Source organism: Kogia breviceps, chromosome 2 (genome assembly GCF_026419965.1).
Source record: "Kogia breviceps isolate mKogBre1 chromosome 2, mKogBre1 haplotype 1, whole genome shotgun sequence".
Taxonomy (NCBI): domain Eukaryota; kingdom Metazoa; phylum Chordata; class Mammalia; order Artiodactyla; family Physeteridae; genus Kogia; species Kogia breviceps.
Window position 1 is genome coordinate 82,940,517 of NC_081311.1, and position 15,206 is coordinate 82,955,722.

The following is a 15,206-nucleotide window of genomic DNA, read 5'->3' on the forward strand; positions in this document are numbered from 1 at the left end:
ATCTCAGGACAACAAGCTCTCCACCTCAACGCTGTCCAAACTTCCCTAATGCCATAGCAATCAGTTTACGAGAATTTATTGATCACCTGCTACGTGCTAGTCCATGTCCGTGCACTGGGCCCTGCAGCGATCCGTTTCAGACAACAGCCAGTTTCAAACCTCCTTTCAAGGCAAGCAGACTTTGGGGTGGTGGCTTGTAGCAGTGGTGGCTCTTCCAGATCTTGGCCCTTCTGTAAAATACCCTTCCAGCGTATCCTACTCACCCCTTAGGGCCTAGATACATTGCCACCTCCACCAGGAGGGACAGGGCCCATGGACTGAACCCCACCTGCTGGACCCAGCTGGCCACTGTACCACCGGCCTGATTCTCTGTAGAGGGAAGTCCTACACCAGCATTTGCCCAAATGTCAACATGCACCCCAAGCACCTAGAAGGCTTGGGAAAGCACAGAATGCTGGGCCTACCCCAAAACTTTTCCTTCGGTGCACAGTGACACACAAACAAGGACAAGAGACAGGCAGAAACACTGGATAAAGGTGCCTTTATTCTTGTAGCTTCCCTGTGAGGTGTGTCCCGTTCAACCTCGTTCCCTGAGGTGTTTCAGAGACATTTGGAGAAAAGACTAAAGAAGTGAGGCCTTCATTTAATGAAGCCCGTCAAGAGAACCACGTCCAGAATGTCCGAGTTTTTCTTGATCAGAAAAAGAGGGCGTGGTTTTCCATCTGTGTCAGAAGCTTTGTGTGTTACAGAGAGAGCTGTGTCGTTAAAGGAACCAAGACTCAGCCCGTGGAAGAGAAAATAAACGCGTGCCACAGCTGGGAGCCTCAAAACCTAGGTGTAATTGTCTTCCGGAGACAGAAGCCCCCAGGGGCACCCTGGTCCAGGAGCAGCTCATCTGCTCTTGGTCTACAGCTGGGCGGGGGAACGGGCTACTTCCCCAAGCCTCGGATCCGCTTCCTCTCCCACACCCCTCATCCCCCACCTGGCCTCATTCTGAAATCGAAAGGACCTGTCAAAGAGAAGTGGCAGGGGCTTCCCTGGTGGCGCAGTGGTTGAGAGTCCGCCTGCCGATGCAGGAGACGCAGGTTCGTGCCCTGGTCCGGGAAGATCCCACATGCCGCGGAGCAACTGAGCCCGTGAGCCATGGCCGCCAGGCCTGCGCGTCCAGAGCCTGTGCTCCGCAACGGGAGAGGCCACAACAGTGAGAGGCCCGCATACCGCAAAAAAAAAAAAAAAGAGAAGTGGCAGGGTTCACAGTGTTCCGCCTCTTTCCCCAAATTCCTCTCCTTCCTCCCTCCCCATCACTTTCTAAGCCCCACCCCAGGGCTGTGTGAGGACTCCAGACAGCATCAGCTCTGGATGTCTCCTAGAACAGGACTGGCACCCTCCTTGTGGAAGTCACTCACCCCGTTCCTGCAGCACCCCATTTCCTAACGGTCTGTGACGAATCCCCTGGGAAACCAGAATATGGGCCCATGAGGCTGAGGACCAAGCCTCAGGGCTACCCAGCTTCCTGGGGATCCTTAGATCGACGTTATTTCTAGACCAGACGTCGGTGTGCTAAGCTCGGTTATCACCAGCAGTCTACCTCAAGCTCCTGAGTGGCTGGGGGAAGCTGGAAGTCCTTTTAGGCCCTCTCTTTTCCCCTGACCCAGAAGAAATGGGTGCGAGATATTGCAGTCGGCACCTGCGTCCTTAAGATCCTTCCCAAGCCAACCATACCTGCGACCTTCCCTTGAAGATGGTCCACCCTGGGTCCACACAGCTGCCACGACTGCCCTCGTCTGCTATGACCCAACTCCTATTTGGGGGCCTCATTCTGTTTTTTCGGGCTTCTGACCAACTCTCCCGTCTTCATCTTATGACTCCTCCTTTCCAGCTTGGCTACTTCAGGCCATCTACATGGGAATTTGGATACATTCGTGCCCGTAGGCACAGCCTGGCATCATCTCTTGAGCTCATCCCATCTCCTACACCTGGTCCCCGAGAGCATGAAGTCAGAAAGCTCCATGAAGGCTCATACTCACAGCACACAGTAGGTGTTCAACAAACATTTTCTGATGCGTGAATAACGTTTAGATATATCACACCTTAGGCAGATAGATGATGAGTTAATATAACTTATATTGTGCCAGTACTCAGAGTGTTTCCGGACAATCAATAAAGTTATACTTATGACCCAAAGGATTATTGCCCACCAAGTGCTTTGAAATCCACAAAATAACAGTGCTGTAAAATAGTCAACTGTTACTGAGTGGGCGTGATCAAAGGAACAGATTATGTGATTCATTTGGGGTGTGGATGATAGGGGTAAGTAAGGAGGGAAAGAGAAATTGGACATTATGGAAAAAAGGAAGAAAGACTCAATAAGCAAAGTAAAACTCACCCTTATCATAATCATCTTCCTCAACCGCTTTTTCTTGAAGTTTCTGAAGCTTTAATCTTAGGGATTTTACCTATGTTGGTTTGAAGGGGAAAAAATGAAAACCAAATTACAATCGCATTCACGTAAACTTATTTTGCTAAAGCTAAGAACACTTAGAAACTATTTCGAAGCTGAATCACTTTATTCTCCTTTTAAAAAAAGAACCACAGATGTACCTTTTTTCGAAGCCAGATGCATTTGTTTCTCCAAAAAAAGTTATACAGAGAAAAAGTGTAATTTGAGCATCAAATCCACAAAAAGAGTTAGAATGTTATTTTAAACAAAAACATCACGCTGTACCCTTACCTGTGGGAAAAATGCATAATAAAAAGGAATACAAATTTTCTGACCTGACCAAATGGTTCCTGTTCAAAAAACCACATTAAAATTATGGAAGTAAACACACCAACGTTAGAAGAGAAACCAAGAGAAGAAAAGCATGAACTTCAACTCAACAGGCTGTCCTGAGGGCTAGGCAAGAATGAAAAGAAGGACTTTACCAAAGACATCCTACGGTTCACACATCGTCCATTACGGAAAAGGGCGCTGTCTCACTTAACACGCATGTGGACTCAACCATCCCATCACTTGTCTGAGAATTACCAACGTGTTCATTTGTAATTATTGCTCTTCTCAACAGGAGGCCCCGGGATTTTCTGCAGGGAGATTCTTAGCCTACGGATGAGTGGATTTAAGCTTGCTCCCTGAAAACGTGCCTCCTCCCATCCTTTGCCAGCTCACACCTACCTCTCCTTCCACACCTGGCTCAGGTGTCACCCCGGCCAGTCCATGTTAAAAGTCCTTCCTCTCTCTGGCCATTATCAAACTGTACTTGTACTTATTCACAAGATCCGAGCCATTTAACAAATATTTATTCTAAGTGTCAGGCACTGTTTGAGGGGTTGCAGATAACAGCACAAAATTCTTAGCCCTCTAGCCTTACAATTTCATGTAGGAAGGCAAAAAAATAAACATAATAAGTAAGTTTTATGGAGCCTTAGAAATGGATTAGGGTTATGAAAGAAGGAAAAAGTAGAACCACGTCAGGGGGGTCAGGAATGCTGGCTGACAGTGGGGTTGCGATTTTCAGTAAAATCTCATTGAGAAGGTGACATCTGAGCAAAGATGTATACGTAGTTAGGGAGTGAGCCGTGAGGCTCTCCGGGAGAAACACGTTCCAAGAGAGAGAAGAGCTGGCCCAAAGGGTCCAGGCAGCAGTGCTCTGGGCTCAGCAAAGTAGAGCAGGAGGCCACCGGGCCTGGAGAGGCTTGGTTAAAGGGGAAATTGTAGGAGATGAAGTCAGAGGGGTAATGGGGAATGTGGGACAAAGAAGATGAAGTTTAAACATTTAAAAGTTCTGATTTAGGGGCTTCCCGGGTGGCACAGTGGTTAAGAATCTGCCTGCCAATGCAGGGGGCACAGGTTCAAGCCCTGGCCCGGGAAGATACCACATGCCACGGAGCAACGAAGCCTGTGCGCCACAACTCCTGAGCCTGCGCTCTAGAGCCCGCGAGCCACAGCTACTGAAGCCCGCACACCTAGAGCCTGTGCTCCGCAACGAGAGAAGCCACCGCCATGAGAAGCCCGCGCACCGCAACCAAGAGTGGCCCCGGCTCGCCGCAACTAGAGAAAGCCCGCGCACAGCAACGAAGACCCAACGCAGCCTAAATAAATACATAAACAGATAAATAAATAAAAGTTCTGATTTCACTCTGAGGGGTACAGGAGCTGCCGGGGGGCTCTGAGCGAAAGAGTTCATGATCGGCTATATGTTTGAACCGTTTCCTCCTGACTGCCAAGGGCAAGGGCAGAAGTCGGGTTGCCAGGGAGGAGGCCCTGGATATAACCCAGGAAGGAGGTGGCGGTAGCCTGGATTCTAGCGGGAGCGGTGAAGTGATGAGAAGTGATCTAACTGTGGATATGCTCAGAAGACAGCTGGCGGGGGACAGACCCAACAGGATTCGCTGAGAGATCCCGTGTGCGGGGTGAGAAAGCACAGGGTGATGCCTGGTTTTTGGTCTGAGCCACTGAAGGATGGAGTTACAAGAAGTTGTCTTAGTACTTATCACCCCAGGTGACAACTATTGTTGTGCTGGGTTGTGTTGTGGGTTTTTTTAACATTTATTTACTTGGCTGAGCCGGGTCTTGGTTGTGGCACGCGGGATCTTCGTGGCCTCGTGTGGGCTCTTTAGTTGCAGCAAACGGGACCTTTTAGCTGTGTCTGTGCGCTCCATCCGACCTTGAGCATCTGGAGGGCAAAAACTACTTTGCATCCATGTAGAAGATGGCAGCGGTCAGCCTTATCTGGTTCTCCACTGATCTGGGCTCCCGGAAGGACTACGCTTCCTCCCTTCCCAGTTCTGCTTAACGGGGTGTGAATGGAAGGGACACAGGTGGCTCGTGCACTGCAGCACTGAACTGCTCCTGTGGGTCCCTCAGCCTTCTCGTCTCAGGGGCTGAGGGGCCTGTGCGCTCACGGGTGGGGCAGAGCCCCCAGCCACCCTGCGGAACGTGACGTGTAGGCAAGAAACACAGCTGTGTTCCGTGAAGCCTCTCCTGTTGCAATGCTGCCTGTTACTAACCTATTCCAACTCATACAGCCTCCAAAGCCAGGCACAAAGTGTCGTACGATTAGTCGAAGGCAAACGCTTTCCGAAGGAATGAAAGAATGAGTAAATAAATATGTTTATCCTTGAGTTGATCCATGTGACAGGTACTGATTTTGCCAGTAACTTAATCTCATATATTAGGGATGGAGGACAGGTTCAACTGCCATGTAAAGTTACAGCATCACCACCACCACATCCAAATGATGGGGTTATTCAACCCTAGAGCTGATGCAGAAGAAATACAGGAAAGAAGGTCAAAGAAAAATTTACAACCAGTGCCCACCTCACCTTACCCCCTCACCCAGCTATCCCTGTAGGACCCTGAATTGATGCCCTGCGACGCGTGTGAATGTCCATCTCGGCTGGAAGCACTGCCACCGAGGCGCATGTCTCATCCAGCGACACAGCCCAGGTGAGGTAGGCACTTTCTCTCCGTTTCTTCCAGCTCCACAACCTCAGGTGGGACCCAGCACGCAGGGCCCTCCCCACTTCCCTCCTCTGCACCCCAGTTAGTATTTCCTTTCATGGCGATTCTCTCAGCCCCACCCAACTGCTGGCAATGTCCCTGGGTGGCTATTCCCCAACAGTGTAAAATGCAGTCGACTCTCACGCGTGGTCGTTATGTTCTATAGAATCGCTGGGAATGCTCAGTTAGCAAATACCAAACCACTGCCTCCAGGGGAACTACTGAGTTAGGTCACAGTATTTTTTTTTTTTTTTTTTTTTTTGCGGTACGCGGGCCTCTCACTGCTGTGGCCTCTCCCGTTGCGGAGCACAGGCTCTGGACACGCAGGCTCAGCGGCCATGGCTCACGGGCCCAGCCACTCCGTGGCACGTGGGATCCTCCCGGACCGGGGCACGAACCTGCATCCCCTGCATCGGCAGGCGGATTCTCAACCACTGCGCCACCAGGGAAGCCCAGGTCACAGTATTTTGCCAACTGATCAACACATAACCTTGTTTTATGTGTGGTTCCATTTAAAGATGCCGGATTTGATATTAATTTCCGCCTCATTAACACTGAGCTCACGGCCAACAGCACAACGACCCACACCTGAACGAGGCTCATCTAACACACACATTGCACACTAGACACATTGCAGGCTCCTTGCGCTCAGGAGCACCAGACCGCACTGCCAGCCCTGTGCTCGGGGGCCAGCTTAAACAGTGACATCACCAACAAAAAGAAAACAAAAATTGTGAAAAGCATGGCACTAAAAAGAAAAATTTTTTTTAAAAAAAGAATCACTCTGCTGCTCACCTGAAACTAACACGACATTGTAAATCAACTAGACTCCAATTTAAAAAAATAATTTTTTAAAAAAAACTTTATACGAAATGTGAAAAAAAAAAAGGCCACCAGAGAAAAGGGAATCCTTTTGCACTGCTGGTGGGAATGTAAATTGATACAGCCACTATGGAGAACAGTATGGAGATTCCTTAAAAAACTAAAAATAGAACTACCACACGACCCAGCAATCCCACTACTGGGCATATACCCTGAGAAAACCATAATTCAAAAAGAGTCATGGGGCTTCCCTGGTGGCGCAGTGGTTGAGAGTCCGCCTGCCGATGCAGGGGACGCGGGTTCGTGCCTCGGTCCGGGAGGATCCCACGTGCCGCGGAGCGGCTGGGCCCGTGAGCCATGGCCGTTGAGCCTGCGCGTCTGGAGCCTGTGCTCCGCAACGGGAGAGGCCACAGCAGTGAGAGGCCCGCGTACCGCAAAAAAAAAAAAAAAAAAAAAAGTCATGCTCCACAATGTTCATTGCAGCTCTATTTACAATAGCCAGGACAAGGAAGCAGCCTAAGTGTCCATTGACAGATGACTGGATAAAGAAGATGTGGCACATATATACAATGCAATACTACTCAGCCAAAAAAGGAAAGAAATTGAGTTATTTGTAGTGAAGTGGATGGGCATAGAGTCTGTCAGACAGAGTAAAGTAAGTCAGAAAGAGAAAAAACAAATACGGTATGCTAACGCATATATATGGAATCTAAAAAAGCGATCCTGATGAACGTAGTGGCAGGACAGGAATACAGATGCAGACATAGAGCATGGACTTGAGGACACGGGGAGGGGGAAGGGTAAGCTGGGACAAAGTGAGAGAGTGGCACGGACATATATACACTACCAAATGTAAAATAGATAGCTAGTGGGAAGCAGCCGCATAGCACAGGGAGATCAGCTTGGTGCCTTGTGACCACCTAGAGGGGTGGGAGGGAGGGAGACGTAAGAGGGAGGGGATATGGGGATATATGTGTACATATAGCTGATTCACTTTGTTGTACAGCAGAAACTAACACACCACTGTAATGCAACTGAACTCCAATAAAGATGTGGGGAAAAAAAAAAAAAAAAAAGTCCACCAAAAGGACACTAGTTTACAGTCTGAGCTGAAACAAGACCTCAACTAGAAGCTGCACGTTGGGTGGCTCAAATTTTTAGCCATTCTGTGCATGTCCACAAACGACCAGCAAAGCGCTGTGAGCACTGACTTTGGTCTTCAATAAATATGAGCAAGTAAGTGAATTCCCAAATACAGAATCCGCGAATACGGAGGATGGACTGTTATTCAAAAAGGAGCTAAAACTCAAATTCCTGAGATCTGCATTTTTACTTAAGGAGAGGGGAAAGGGGGTGAAGGAAGTAGAATATAATATCTGAAAGATGCCGGAACACTAGAATCCCAATCTTTCCAGGGATCTTTTGGAAGAGCCCAATCCTCTCTCCAGTCCTGTGGCCCAAATGAGCAATCTGGGGTCTCTGCACAAACATGATGGAAAAAGCAAGGTCTCGCTCATCACACCCCACTCCACGGTCAGGAACCTCCTCCTCCACCTGAAGCAAAATCTGCCTTCCTGTTAATCCGACACCCTGGCCCAGTCCCCTTCTGTCACTCTCACCGCCCTGAATAAAGGTCCGCCCTCTTCCACACATCAGACACTCAAATCGCTGCAAAGAGCGTCATGTTTCTGGCTCCCCAGGTGCTGGATTACCATAAACAAAGATACTTGGACAACAGATAAACTGTGTCCAGCGCCTACCCTTCGAGACAAGATACGAGTTTAATTTGAACTGTGGGGAGACGACTGAATTCTCTGTTGACTCAAATTCTCCTAATCTGAGCTACTTCTCTAACGATAATAATGAGCAATATCCTGGTTTCTTGCTAGGTACCAGAACCGGTCTGAAGCCCTGCGCACGGACGGGCACTTTAATCCTCACGACGATCTAATGAGGTAGGGGCTGTGGTTACCTCCACCTTCTACAAGAGCGTCTTGAGGCATAGAACAGGGAAGCAAATGACCTCAGGTCACACAGCAAGGAAAGGAAAGCGCCGGGCTACCACCCAGGCAGTCCCACCATCCTGCCAGGAGTGCGAGCCCACAGGCGACCCAGCAGTAACCAAGACCCCACAAAATATAGCTCTCCAGTGGGTTACGACCAATTACTCATTTTTAAAAGCTGCATGTGAGCAATCAAGGAGAAAAGAAGAGCTATATCTAGGGCGGATTTTATTTCTCTTTAAAACTAAAAAATCATGAAATCCAAAAGGTGAGTCAAGGTGGTTCTCCCCAGCCAGCCACACAGACCCTGGAATTCCAGCTCCCGGGCCCCCCAGTGTCCCGGTGGTGCAGGGACCTGGCATGGTGAACCCGTGGCACAGCTCGTTCCCCAGAGAGCACATCTACTCAGGGTTTCACAGACTCCAATTTACCAAAACTCCTAGGTTCACAGGAGGACACGATCTACATCTGGGTAAGAAGAGTTAAAAGGAAGGGAAAAACTATTGGTGCCACCAAAACCCAGCGGGCCAGATCCTGTGAACGGACTGCAGCGGACCCACTGCCAAGCAAGTTTCTGTTTGTTTAGTTATTTGGGAGGTAGGGAAGCTAGTCTTTATAACTGCATTCTACTTTTGCTTGACTTGGGTCAAAACTTGGATTTTTGAAACGGAGAAATGCAGATATGTTGCCGAGATTTTTTTTTTTTAAAGCTCTCAGAAATAAAGTGCTGGAAACTGGCATCTAGAGTCTGAAAAGCACAATGATGCAAACCTCCACGGAGTGTCTGGATCCTTGTATGTGCAACTCTCAGCATCTCTCCTTATGCCTCAGACAGCCAATCCAAGAAATCTGTCAATTAGGTACCTGTGCCCCATCTTAGCAAGATAAATTATTTCACTGAAACTAGAAGTTAATCAAGCACCAGGCAGTATGCGAGGCACCAGTCATCCAAAAATGTCTAAGCAAGGTGACCTGTAGCTAAGGAGCTCCTGGTCAAGTGAGGAACTTGGACCCCAGACAAAGGATTATTGACGTGACGAGAGCTGTAATGGGGCATGTGCGCAAAGGGCTGTGGGAATGGGAGAGAACGGAGGGGGATTTGGTCTCGGGCGGTAAGAGAGGTCTCACGTGGACGTGGCTTTGAAGCCACACCAAATGGCATAAGGAGAGCTGGGCAGGTGGCACAGTACAGGAAGGTCATTCCGGGCAGAGGCCAGAGGCACAGGAACAGGAAGCAGCCCCCGAGGGCTGAGCCGGCAGGAGTAAGGCATCTGGATAGCCGGACAGCTGGAGCAGGTCGGGAAAGGTCTCGATTATCAGGATGAGGAATTTGGAGACCGTCCGAGAGAAGCAACAAACCACCCAAGGCTTTAAGCCAAGGCACGACGCCATCCCATCAGTTCCCCAAAATAACGCTGCTGGCCACGCGGAGGATGAACTGGGGAAAAGAGACGCTGGAGAAAGGTAACTACATCAGGAACCTGTTGCAGGGCCCAAGTGAAAGATAACAAGGATTTGAACCCGGCAGGGGCCGTGGCCATGACCGCGGGAGCGGGCTAGCTGCAGGACCGACGGAGCTTGGAGACAGAGCAGAGGTGGGGAGCAAGGTGGAGGGAGGTGTCGAAGAGGCTGCGGTTCCTCTCAGGAGCCGGATGGATCGTATTAACTCGAATCGACAATTACAGATCAACAGCGAGGCCCGTTAAGAGCGGGCTTGGTGGGGAAGACAGTGGCGTCAGTTCGGAACACGTCTGGCTCAAAGATTCCACGCATCACCTGGGAACAGAGACCCGCACGCCGGCCCGGCTGCACTATCTCCCTGGGTGACGAATCGATGGCTGGACTGGGACAGGACAAACAGGGACGGGGCCAGGAACATCAGGCCACGGGTAAGGGATTGAGGGTAAATGAGATCAGTTGCTGGGAATGAACCTGAGCCTCACATTTTCAGGTACTCCTTCCAAATCCTGATGAGTTGGGCTCTACTCCCCTCCTTACGTGTACATATGCCACACACATGTGTGCGCACACTTACACGTGCCCACACATATGCACACACATACACATGCACACACCCCAGAAGGAAAACAGTCTTTCAACAGGTCGAGCCAACGGGTCACCACAAAGCATCTCTGCCCGGGTTTCTCTGGGAACTCTAAGGCGTAGAACACCCTTGCCTACTCCCAGGTGTACCCACCCCTCAGATAACTGGGTGGACAGCAACGTCATGATGCTAGGACTGACATCTATACAGCCTGTCCCAATTTCCAAAGCACTTACAGTCCCACTTGAACCACAGAACAATCCCGTGTGGTGTTATCGGCTCTAAATAAGGAAATTGAGGGGCTGAGAGGTTTAGCGACCAGAAACAAAGTCTCCCGACTCTATGTCAGGAGTTCCCACGGCTACAGTACAACATGAGTGCTGTAAATGCAGAAGCAGCTCTGGACCGCCGCCAGTTCAGAGCAACACTGTGTTTATATCCCCCAACCCTGTCCACACACCAGCCGGCTCCATCTCCCCTGCTCCCTGGCCCCAACCCCCCGTTTCAAAGCAAAGCTCAGCTGAGCTAACCCAGCATCGCCCAGGCCCAGAAACTGCAGAGCACCTGCGGCCCAAAAGGCAACAAACCTGAGCATCTAAGGCACAGAGAAAATGAGAACAGATTCGAGTTCAAGCTGAAAGAGAAGAGACGACAGCAGTGAGGCAACATCTTTTTGCAGCCAGCCGCCAAAGGAGCTGCCAGCCCAGAAGTGCTGTTTCCTGCCCTCTGTCCAGAACTAATCTGAGCCGTGACCATCACCAGCCCACAGGCCGGGGAGACACCCACCTCCAGCCGCCGCCGCTGGCCCTGCAGGCAGTGCAACAGTGCCAGCTCGCAGCTGCTAAGCAGAGGATCCCAATGGTGAGCATTCCCCGAGTTGCCGCCCTCAAACCACGAGGGATCCGGGGCGTGGGAGGAGGTGGCATCCGTGTCCGACAAGGGAAGCGTCTCACACTCCAGCCTGGGGCTGCCCCCCGAGGTCTGGGCAGCGTCTGCCAGGCCCTGAGGGGCCTTGAGAGTGAAGGGGGAGGCGAGGACCCGAGGGTGCTCGCGGGGTCCGTCCAAGCTGGCGGCCTTGGCCTCCGTCTCCTCGGGGCTCCGACGCGGGGCCTCAGCCTCTCTGGATGGCGGGCAGCCCTCTGCTTCTCCCCGTTCCCCAGCAGAACCCAGGGAGAGGCGAATGAAAGTAAAGTTGGAGGTGAAGACATCCTGAGAGCCGGCAGGGGTGGAGGGGGCCTTGGGGCCACTTCCGAGGCCGCAGCTGGTGCCCTTCACCTCCTCCGGGGACAGACGGCCTTTGGTCCAGGCTGCTTCCCGGCGAGGGCTTGGGGCCTCTTGAGTGTCCATGGATGGCAGCTCCTTCGGACACCCGGCGTCCCCGGGGCCACAGGTCCTGGGCAGCCTCTTGGGCAGGGTAGTGCCAGCCCTGGGCTGCGTCCCACGGAGCCCTGGGCTTCCTCTCACGGCCACCAGAGCCAGGCCTCGGTGGCCCACGGAGGTCAGAGCCAAGGCTGCTGTGCTCCTGGGATCGGGGCTCCCAACCGAGGGACCTCGCCACTGGCCTCCAGGGTCAAGGCCACACGGCCCGGCCCTGGACTCAGCGTGGCGGGACTTCTCACCGCGCGCCCCTCCCTGGGCCAGGAACAGGGCGCCCACTGGCGGGGAGAGGAACCCGATCCGGGGCCCAGCTGCGCTTCTCATGTAGCCCGGCCTCCGTGCCAGCCGCCTCCTCCGCAAAGACGCTGCCGGTGGTAAGCGATCTTCGCTGCCTGGGAAGAAAGAGAAAACAGCACCGTAAACACGCACGTCTCCCTGGCTCGGCTGGAACTGCGTTTGGAGAACATCCCCGGGTTCAGAGGTCATCCCTCGGGGCGTCTGTCAGAGATGCCGGCTCAGTGGTCCCCAGGCCAACCTGGTATGAAAACTCAGATTATCCTCGGGAAGGGTCTGCCTAGGATGTGTAGACACCGCCCGGCATCCGAGCTCCTCTGTTGGCGCAGAACAGCCGGCACTGCTGCGAGTTACGCCAACACGTCAGCAAGCGCGTTGGAGGCACAACGTCGGCAGCTCCTGCCGAGCCTCCAGCACTCCTGCCTGGTGGTCTTTTAAGGCGCATCACCACTTCCGTCCCGGACTGGTCTGGAAGGCAACCGATCTGAAGCCGACTGCCTCCGCACTCCCCCAAATGAGATCCACTCGCCGAATCTGGCTACTCTTAACGCGTCCGTGTGGCTTCGTTATCTGAGTTACCCATGTCCCCGGCACACCTGCGGACCGTGGAAAGCCGGCAGACACAATCTGTGCCCATCTATTCGTCTCGCAGGGAACTACAGGAGGCCCTGCTTGCTGTGTTCTCCAAAGCAGGGGCCGTGTTCCCTTCCCAGCTATGCGAGAGGGATAGAAACAATGAAAATCGCTGATACCTCTCAGACGCATGATGCCACAGCAGTTGGAGAGCGTAGGCTCTGGCACCTCGTGGCCTGGTTCAAACCTGGTTGTGCCGTTGCTGGTTCTGTGACCTTCCACAAGTTACTCAGCCTCTCTGTGCCTCAGTTTGCTTATCAGTCAAATGGAAATATCCACAGTACCTCTCTCCTAGGGTGGTTGCGAGCATGAAACTAAATGAGTTACGACAGGCAGGCAGCTCAGAACAGTGCCTGGCATTCATAATAAGCGTGATTAAAGTGTTAGTTACTATTTTAACATTTTAAAGCACCCCGTTACTCATGATGTGTCTTCACCCACATTAATTTCCTTTGCTCCCTACCAAGGTCATGTGAATCAACCAGACCAGGAATTATAACTTTCCTTTTATCATTAAGGAAACTGAGGCTCAGAGAAATTAAACAGCTGCAAGCGGCCGAGTGACCAGGGCCAAAGTCTCCTGACTCAGCCCACGCAGTGCTCTCACTTTGGGGCCCTGCCGCACCTCAGATGAGACTGGACGGGAAGGGTAAAAGCGGGAGAAGACAGCATGAAGCACAGCTGTATACATACACAGGCTGTGGCAAGAAGCAGAATACAGATCCCTGCGGGTCCACGCATCTCTCCCCACCTCCCACAACACAGATGCTCCCAGCATCCTTGTCACGGTAAACAGACAGCACTGGGCGTCTAGGGTACCACTGTGTTACGATCATGCCCTGCATTTAAGTTGCTTGATAAATGGTGAATGAATGAATGGATGCATGGATATATGGAGGGAAGGTAGAACAGATGCATGGCTGGATGCATGGCTGGATGCATGGACGGACGGACAGACTGGGGCCCATGTAAGCCCTAAACACACGCTCTTTCTGTACCCTTTGCCTCAAAGTGTATCACTCAGGATGACAATCTGAAATAACAAGAAGTCAGAAGGAAGAATTTTCTTTTTTCTTCATTTATTTTTCTTTTCTTCCATGCAAAGTTGTAATTAGTAGAAAAGGACATATGGAAAGTGTATAGAAAATGTACAAAGGGATCATTAATAGGCCAAATTGGACCACTCACTAGGATGGCTACTAGCTACTACTACTACTACACACACACACACACACACACACACACACACAGACACACACACAGAAAATAACAAGTGTTGATAAGGATGTGGAAAAATGACACCAGTGTGCACTATTAGGTGGAAATATTAAATGGTATAGCTGAAAAGAGTATGAAAATTCCTCAAAAAATTAAAAATAGAATTACTACACGGTCCGGCAATTCCACTTGTTGGTATATACCCAAAAGAACTGAAATCACGTCTCAAAGAGATATTTGTACAGCCGTGTTCACTAGTGGCATTATTCACTATAGACAAATATGGAAGCAACCCAAGTATCCCTCAATGAATGGATGGAGAAAACATGGTCTATCCATAGTGGGAAATTACTCAGCCTTATAAAGGAAGGAAATTCTGACACCGGCTGCAACATGGGTGAACCTCAATCCTGAGGACAAGATGCTAAGTGAAATAAGCCAGTCACACAACAACAAATATAGTTTGATTCCACTCATCTGAGGTCCCTAGAGGAGTCAAATTCATAGAGACAGAAAGTAGGAAGACGGTTGCCAGGGGCCAGAGGCAGGCAGTGTGCTGGAGGGGCAGCGGGGACAGAGCTTCAGTTCGGGGACATGAGAAGGTTCTGTGGATGGACGGTGGTGACGGCTGCACACAGTGTGGATGTAATTAATGCCACTGAACTGTACACTTACAGATGGCTAAGAGGGTAATTCTATTTTATATGTATTTTACCACAATAAAAATAAAATTAAATAGACCAAATGGCATCACCATGCTCTCTGGTCCCAAGGAGACCCGTCCCTTCCCTCAGGGCTCTCGCGCGCGCACCAATTGGCAGTCGGCGCAGAGCTGCAGGGGCTCAGGACAGGGCGAAGGGAGGCCTAGAAGGTCTACCTCTCCTCTGCCTGTAGAACAGGCAAAACAGTTTTGCAAGAACAAGGAATCCAAAAGGAAGTAGAGAGAACACTGAATTCTGGCTTCAGTTACCAAAGGAAAACAATCCAGCAATTTCATATCTTGAGAACAAAGTCCTGTGACATCTATATTGTCTTTTGGCTTAAAGAGACCTTTAACTAATTTTTTTTTTAATACAAGTCCAATCACCCAAATAACCCTTCTGAAGTTAAAAAGCAATGCTAAGTGGAAAATAATTTGCTTGAAATTTCATTTCTTTTCAAATGCCTCTGGGCCCTTGGGCCTGAGTAGCCCTTCGTAAAGCCACTCAACTAAGGGTCCGAAGTCTCCCCAGGCCAGGTCCAGCTGCCACGCCAAGCAGTTCCCGGAGGGGAGCCCGTGTTCCTGGGGGTGGGAGGAGTTTCTGGTAAGATGCTG

The 15,206-nt window shown here is 50.9% G+C and overlaps 1 protein-coding gene across 3 annotated transcripts in view; it reads right to left on the minus strand.

Moving 5' to 3' along the window:
* Nucleotides 1-15,206, minus strand: part of DISC1 (DISC1 scaffold protein) — a 348,316-nt gene that overhangs the window by 289,391 nt on the left and 43,719 nt on the right. For all 3 annotated transcript variants that reach the window (XR_010839017.1, XM_059052842.2, XM_067025721.1), the window contains exons 2-3: nt 11,156-12,138; nt 2,387-2,456 (exon numbers count right to left, since the gene is read on the minus strand). Coding sequence is in view for 2 of the 3 variants with exons in the window: in XM_059052842.2 (XP_058908825.2) it covers nt 2,387-2,456; nt 11,156-12,138 (1,053 nt within the window). In the remaining variant the exon portion in view is untranslated. The remainder of the gene's footprint in view (nt 1-2,386; nt 2,457-11,155; nt 12,139-15,206) is intronic.